At 39.3% G+C, this 8,870-nt stretch overlaps 1 protein-coding gene across 2 annotated transcripts in view; it reads left to right on the top strand.

The window, feature by feature from the left end:
- The first annotated feature begins 340 nt into the window (after positions 1-340).
- Positions 341-8,870, top strand: part of LOC131937765 (uncharacterized) — a 32,419-nt gene continuing 23,889 nt past the window's right edge. For both annotated transcript variants that reach the window (XM_059295403.1, XM_059295402.1), the window contains exon 1: positions 341-848. In XM_059295403.1, coding sequence (XP_059151386.1) covers positions 806-848 — 43 coding nt within the window. In that variant the 5' untranslated portion in view covers positions 341-805. The remainder of the gene's footprint in view (positions 849-8,870) is intronic.

Below are 8,870 nucleotides of genomic sequence, written 5' to 3'. Positions count from 1 at the left end.
AGTTGTTCATTTCACTCAAGTATTCGACTACACTTTTCACACTTAGATTTAAATATTGCAACGTTAAAATGTCAATATTTGAAAAAAAAATTGAAACAATTTTCTTTCGTTAAAACTTTTTATCAATTTGTATTTTGCTCTTGTAATTCCAATTTGTTTTATCGAAGTGCCAAAATCGTAAAATAAGCAGATATGATTATGATTTTCAAAAATATGACACAATCTTTACTTCGCGTGCCTTCTCTAAAAGGACCACACGCCCTACCTTTCCATACCGGCTCAGTGGGTATCGAAGCAAGAAAGTATCGAAACGGACCATTTATCTATACTCGAGATCGTGCGCCCGGTTTAGTTTTTTGCTGGTGAATATTTAATGCCAGCCGTGTTTACGTTTTATACCGCGTCAGCTGCGTTCAATGCCGTGTTCGGTCATATCAGTGTCACCTTCGTGATTGCTGTGTTTAAAAAGAAAAGGTTTACCTATATTCAATCTTCTACACGGAATCTATAAAAAGGCGTTGACTTGGTATAAAAGTTATCGAAACGATAATGTACAAGGTATGCGATAATTCGTGTACACAAGTTTGTAAGGTGATTCAGTAACCGAATCAAAAGTTCAGTTCATCGGGAATTCGAGTATTTTGAATGTTGAAAAATGGACTAAGGAGTTCAAGGAAGGAAATTATGTTTTCGTTTATTACACTGCACTTCGTCAGCCGTGTAATTAGGTAGCGAGGAACCGTAGCAGAAGAGAGAGAAAGAATGTTTATATAGAGGTTTCGTTTTGAGACTGCTAGACTTAACAATGCTGTTTCTCAGCGGATTTTTTGTCTGTCTCCTATTTCAAGGTAAGATATTTTATTTTGGTTACGCTGTTTGATTTCATTATCACTGGTAAATAGAACGTTCATAAAATAACATCAGAGGAATTGTTTAAAGCAATGTTTCTTCCAGACTTTTTCCTCCGAGAGGGGGGTGGGGGGCACTTAATATTTTCGGGGGGGGGGGGGGGGGCGGACATTAGTAAAAGTATATGGGGGGGGGGAGGGTAGAAAAAATGTCTGGAAGAAACGCTGGTTTAAAGAGTTTAATAATAAAATAGTGTGTTAATAAATTAATGAAATTTGCATTGAACAGTAAAAGCATGTTATTTTATGTAATACATTGTTCATATCCCCGGGGGTCGGCGTGGTCGAGTCGGTAAAGCTCATGGTTGCTAAACCGATAAGTCTCGAGTTCGAACCCCCCGAACAATCAAAACATCTGCTGCCTTGTAGTTTGCTCTTAGTTGGACAGAGGCTATGGAATCCCAAATATACTTAATTGTGTTGGAGGCGTGGTCGAGTCGGCAAAAAAAGGTTGTAATAATTCGAGAAAAAAGTCTCGAGTTCGAAACCTCTGGCAGATAAGACTCGATCCCTTCCAACACTTAAAATGAAGAACGAAGATATAGTCGTCCCCCCCCCCCTCTCTACACACACGAACACGCTAATAGTCATACACATAATCGTCTCCAACCAACTAGCTTCAATGTTTTTCTTGTTGCGTGTTCCTCGAGTATGACGTCACAGTCACGTGACCCATAAAGAGCTTAATTACATTCTCATTCCCTTTTAATTAAAGGAAACATAGGTAAACAAACACCAATCTATTAGTAAATGCTGTTAGAGCAGCGAATGTATGCTCTGTGTGGGTGTGAGAGAGTGTTTATATGAGTGTATGTGTGTATGTGAGTGTATGTGTATGTGTGTGTGAGTGTGTCTCATCTTCAAAACGTTTTGTAGACTCAGCCGTCTATGTCATAAGTCTTGAAGCCGAGACTCAGTTTTGGTGTCACCAGTCTCAAACATAGGGAGGAGAGGGGGAGGGGGAGTATGAGCGAGAAACGTTACTCACACTGAAAAACACGTGTACTTGCCCCCCCCCCCCCCCCCACCACTGGTCTTAAAAATGTCTGTGTAGCAGTGATCCAGTTTTCCATTAATACTGACCAGTTTCTTTTTCCTTAAAATTAAAAGTCCATGTTCTGCCTGTACATGTCCCAATGGTCAATGGTCTCAACTGTTGAACACAGCGAAGAATTTTGTGTGTAAACATACCGATATGACCCGGTCCGCTTCTAAAGCCACACTACTCCAAATGACCCGTGTGTCGCTGGTGGGGTCTCAGTTGATGGGGTCCTTATAAGCCAGGCGTCTCCAAATAATGATCCCACTGTATGAATACACCAATATACAAGTGTTGACCCATAAAGACCCTGATATACACGTGTTGACTCATTAAAACTCTGATAAACAAGTTTTGACCCATTAAGATCCTGATATACAAGTTTTGACCCATATGATCCCTGATATACAAATGTTGACCCATAAAGACAACTGAGGCACAACTGAAACCCATAAAGACCCTGATATACAAGTGTTGACCCATTAAGACCCTGATATACAAGTGTTGACCCATTAAGACCCTGATATACAAGTGTTGACCCATTAAGACCCTGATATACAAGTGTTGACCCATTAAGACCCTGATATACAAGTGTTGACCCACTAAGATCCTGATATACAAGTGTTGACCCATTAAGACCCTGATATACAAGGGTTGACCCATAAAGACCCTGATATACAAGGGTTGACCCATAAAGACCCTGATATACAAGTGTTGACCCATTAAGACCCTGATATACAAGTGTTGACCCATTAAGACCCTGATATACAAGTGTTGACCCATAAAGACCCTGATATACAAATGTTGACCCATAAAGACCCTGATATACAAATGTTGACCCATAAAGACCCTGATATACAAGGGTTGACCCATAAAGACCCTGATATACAAATGTTGACACATAAAGACAACTGATGCACAAATGTTGACCCATAAAGACCCCGAGGTACAAGTCTCTAAACCGATATCTTTGATACAACTTAATATCAAAACGAAAAAACTCCAAATCGTGTTAAATAGGAATAATATAATGTCTTGTTACGATATGCTATTGAATTGATTTGTTGGTTTACAAAATTGACAGGTAGTTTGTTTTAGTGTAGAGTAGACGAATGAGGCTTATATAATATTTCTTATGTGCAAATAGTACAAATTAGATCAGGTTGATAATTGATAATTGATGGGGCTCTTAGTTTTAAAAAATGATATTGATAATATTATTCTATTTTGCATTTTAAATGTATAGAGTGAGTAAAAATATAATGTAAAAACATAACACACAAAAAATATGTAAAAACACAATGTTTAACGCCAAAATTCAATTGACTTTTCTTTTATATTAGAATTACATTTTTTTTATTATTAACAACGGTTACCACTGGCGAGTAGTTCAAAAAGTTAAATGTTGCTCTAAGGTGTATTGTTTTGTTGTGTTGTGTGAACGAAAACTAGAGGGCCTGGGTGGTGTATGGGGTGAGGGGCAGTGGTAGCCTAAAATTGGGGCCTGTGGTTGGGGGCCAGGGTGGGGTGGGGGCAGTAGTGGCCTGGGCTGTGGTGCTGATCGTGAGGACCTGGGTTGGGGAGCGGTGGCCTGGGGTGGCGGCAGTTGGGGTGTGGGTTGTGGGTCTGGGGTGTGGGTCTGGGGTGGGGTGGGATCTGGGGCCTTGGGTGGGTTGGTGGCGGTTGGGGCCTTGGACTGGACTTGGGCAATGGTGGTGAGGGCTGGAGTGTGGGTAGTGGGGGCCTGGGGTGGGCCTGGGATGTGGGTAGTGGGGACCGGGGTGGGTGGGCCTGTCCCCTAAAACCACTGTGCCGGTGATTATAAAAGTATCAGTGATCGATACAGCAATCACGGACCGATCAATAGCCGAAAACCCCAGACTATCAATTGATTTTGCCAGCTTCCATCGTCCTATATTGATTTCATATAATTATTAAAACACGAATCAATACCTTATCGAAGCCGATCGTTTGTATCGACTACTTGTTTTTTGCTACGCCTGTGTTCGATTTTTTTTTCTAATTTTCATCAATCTAATTAAGTGGCTAAGTTGAATTACAATAATATCATATGGCGGTCAAGGCATATGTTGAATGTAGCAATAATTATGGGATTGCTGCTGTTGCAACTGTACTCAATCCAAGAGTTCTCTGCCTTATTAGACAAGGCTACCTAGTCCAGTAGTTATCTCCCTTACTAGCCAAGGCTACCTACAGTCTAGTAGTTATCTCCCTTACTATCCAAAGCTACCTACAGTCCAGTATTTATCTCCCTTACTAATCAAAGCTACCTACAGTCCAGTAGTTATCTCCCTTACTAGCCAAGGCTACCTACAGTCCAGGTGTTATCTCCTCTGTTAAGTATTCACATTGAGGCTACTTTCGATTCACCCCTCTCCCTCCCCCTCCCCCCAGCCATCAACTAAAGATATGTAAATCGTATACTAAGACCACGTGACAAGCTGTTATGCCGGTGAGATCCACTGCTAATTTTAATTTTATTCTGATTTGGTCTTCAGTTGGGGAAAAAAACTGGCACTTGAGACACCAAGATTTAACTGGCAGGATTCTCGTCTAAAAGGCTTTTTTTTTTTTGGAAAGTGGATGGTTGGATGGGCCGAGGGGGTTGGGGGCAGATATTACATAAGATAATTAAAAGATAGGGTGTTTTTTTGGTAAGCATTGAGCTGGTTCGTTTTTTTAAAGTTGTAGATGGCGTTTTCTGATTCTTTTCAAGTCCAAATGCTTGCCGAAGGCGTTGATTCAGTTGTTAAATTCAAACTAAATGTGCATCTGTTATGAAATACAATTATTTAAATCCCCTAAACGTGTTTTTGTGTGTTAAATTTAGAGTAAATCGTTAATTACCAATAAAAAAAGTATTTCTCGCTAACAGTGTGGTGGCATGAAGTAACGTTAACGCCGACATGCACACAATGGACACCAGCAAACCAAACTTGAGACAGGCGTTGATTCGTTGTATTCACAACATTTGGCCACTTTGGGTTGCAGCTTACAGGCTATAGGAGGATTTAAACCCATTCCCCCCCCCCCCCCCCCCACAACCACCACCCACCGACTCCTCGTTGTATTCACAACATTTGGGCACTTTGGGTTGCAGCTTACAGGCTATAGGAGGATTTAAACCCATCCCCCACCCCACAACCACAATCACCATCACCACCACAACCTTCTCGTTTTATTCTCAAAACTTGTCCACTGTGGGTTGCAACTTAGAGGCTATACCAGGATTTATACCACTTCACCCCCACCACCACGGGGAGCTGCAAGTTAAAGGCTATATTAGGATTTATATACCCCGACCTCCCCCTACCCCTCCCCTCCAACCCACCAGGAACATTTACATAAACACACTTGAGCCTCTGTAACAATAAATCATTGTTGTCTTCAATGAATTAATCCAGGAGACTAGACCTCAGCCGAGGTCTACACTTGTATAGTGGCTATTTATATCCCACATTTGTTTTTTTTTACGGCGAATTCAACAACATGTAGATAGTACAATGTGAGATCATACCAATTAAATAATATGATTATATATATATATATATATATATATATATATATATATATATATATATATATATATATATATATATATATATATATATATATATATATATATATATATATATATAACCATATATATATAACCATATATATATATATACATATGTGTGTAAATAAGTTTGCCATCCGTATACCTATCCATAAACATATGATATATAGTTATGTAGGTGTGTCTATAGTAATATACAAATAATAGAGCCTACTGATATATGTACATGTATCTGGGTGTGGCTATAAACATACGTGTAGATGCATATATAATTGCGCTTGTGTATATGACGAAAGACTATACAAGACTATATCAATGTCTAAAGGCTATACAAGACTGTATGTCTAAAAGCTATACAAGACTGTATGTCTAAAGCCATACAAGACTGTATGTCTAAAGCCATACAAGAATGTATGTCTAAAGCCATACATGACTGTATGTCTAAAGCCATACAAAACATGACCCTTTAAGAAAATGACAGCATACAACACTGTCACGGTATTGCACAAGTAAATAAAAGCCCCCCGTCATGCTCCATATATTTCAGACAGTCGATGCTGAACACACACACACACACACACTTACAAACACACACATACACACACATAGTCGAGTGTGTACAGAACGTATTGCAGCATCACACAGACACCCCATACAAACAGCCAGTGGGAGTTGGGGTAAAAGCCCAACACGCCATCCCAGTCTCCCAAGTACAACAACAGCCCAAGATATGTGCAGTACCGCGACAGTGCAGAAAACGGACTCGATCAGCGGTTCTCATGCTGTTGGGTGCCTGAGTTTTACCTGACATGGCTTGAGGATCCTTGACTATGTATCTAGCCTGAGGGTTTGTGTAAATAATTTTTTTTTAAAAGTTGGATTGGTGTAGAAGTAATGTTTAGAACATGATGTAATATACCATTAATAAATAAGACAATGATCATTGCATATTTTGAGTAGCATTGTCACATTTTTACTGTGAAAGGTTCCGTCAATACATACACCCACAGACCCACAGACAAATCCAAATACATCATATATATATATATATATATATATATATATATATGTATATTCCCTTCCATGTAATAGTGTAAAGACCTAGTGGAGGGGGTGGTCTTTAAAGTGCTGATTCTCCCTAGGTAAAGTTTAAAGAAGGCGGGATGATTGATTGCCCCCCCCCCTCACCCATTATGAGCGTGTAGGCTGGTGCAGTCCATACTGCACTATTGAACTAAACATGGGACCTCTGCCGTCACGGTACAGTTCACGTCCCGGCGGGTACTGAACCCTGGACTGTCAACACCTGCTAGGGGACGCTGAGTGCTGTACCAATCATCCCGTGCTGTACTTTAAAGAGAGTACTTGTACTAGCTGTTCTGTTGTTACTTCAAATATTGCGGTGATTTACCTCGCGCTAACTGGTAACAGTTCGAATTTCCTACTGCTAGTCCGTACAGTAAACAAAAGTTCGCTCAGATTTTCTGAGTAGCGAAATGGACTACATTGAAATGCCTGAAAGAAACTGGACTAAACCATATGTATATTGCCTTATTAACTAACTAAGGCATGAGATGATCCGATTTTTCTGAAGATGGCTGATACATAGCTTTAATTAAGCCTTTAATTAATCAAAATAAATGTTATTGTCTGTTCTTAATTGAAAGGTAAAATAAACTACACATTTAAAAAAAAATCTTCACATTTAAAAACAATATGATGTATGCAGCAAGGGCAAAAAAACTTGTACTTTTGATGTTACACAATAACTTATACAGCGATCTTTAGCGAGAGAACAACAAGCTAAAAATAAATATTCCATGCGATAAGACAAATTTATAATCGATAACCTCCAAGGAAATGTTAATTTTCCAACATGGCGGACGGTACCACGTGGTTCTGTAGTGTTGTCCATGTGAGCCACCTGACGGTCCAAGAATGTCCCTCCGTCCAGGGCGGCTGGGTCAACATCCCCCCAAACCCTGACCCTCCCCCTTCCCCCACCCTCCTGCTGACGACGCATGCACCAAGACATGAAGGATAAAGTTCGTTTGCGTGTGAAAATTCTTCAGGGGGTCAGCGAGAGCAGTGCAGATGTAAGAATTTCATTGGTTGACACGGGGGTCAAACGGGTCAAAGGTCGGGGCTTGATTATTCTTTTGATTTTGTCTGAACTTTGGCATTAAATACTGAAAATTACTTACGTGAATTAATAATTAGTGGGTAAATAACCTTATGCAATATTTTATAGATTTTTTATCCCAAACCACTTATCTTCAGACGACGTCTCAAATAGCCAAACACACCCTGTATTATAGTTACAAAATATTCACCCCCCCCCCTCCCCACACACACACATTCACACAAGCTCACACAAAAAAATATTATAATTGTTGCGACAATCAACGCATTTTTCAGAATGCTCTATAAAAATAAGCATAATCTACGATACAAACCCTGCTCCTCTACCACCTCACAAAAGTCTGAACTACCCACACCCCGCTTAGTATGCTAAATATACAGCAACTTACAAACAGCAATACTAAATATACGTGAGCTTATAAACAACAGTACTAAATATACAGCAACTTATAAACAGCAATACTAAAAATACATCAACTTATAAATAGCAGTACTAAATATCCGTAAACTTATAAACAACAGTACTATATATACATGAGCTTATAAACAGCAGTACTAAATATACGTGAATTTATAAACAGCAGTACTAAATATACGTGAGCTTATAAACAACAGTACTAAATATACGTAAACTTATAAATAGCAGTACTAAATATACGTGAAGAAGTGATGATATGGTTCAAACCCTTCATCGGCCATAGCACATAGACCTAGTGGTCAATGTAATGTCCAGTCCTCCTTTCTCACACTGACCTCACACAGTTTACTTTCCCTACCTGTGGGGATTTGAGTGGTGTAGACAAACTCAACCCCAGGACCAGATTATGCACGAGAACCGAACTCAGATCTTCAGACTTGGTAGCCATTGGCTCTACCACTTCGTTGTCCGGTTGATACGTTTTGTTCACAAACATTCATTATGTTGACAACTGGTTAGGGAACAAGAGTATCATAAATCCACATTTTAAGTGTTGTTTTGTTTTTGTTGCTGTTTTCATATCAAAGCTTTATTTGGTTTTGTCGATTGGCCATACACAATGGAGACAACCGAGAAGGGTCTTGAAAGGCCCATTAAATATTTTAAAAAACCGTGTGTATAAAATCTTTATTGTGAGGATTTTTTCGGCTTTTACTTAAGATTAGATGTATTTTATGTTTGTTTGTTTTTTTATTATTAGCTAAACAAAATTTAAAAAAAAGC

Source organism: Physella acuta, unplaced genomic scaffold (assembly GCF_028476545.2).
Source record: "Physella acuta isolate Inbredline_101_S28 unplaced genomic scaffold, ASM2847654v3 ptg000221l, whole genome shotgun sequence".
In the NCBI taxonomy this organism is placed as follows: Eukaryota; Metazoa; Mollusca; class Gastropoda; family Physidae; genus Physella; species Physella acuta.
This window is presented reverse-complemented; position numbering and strand designations above follow the sequence as displayed.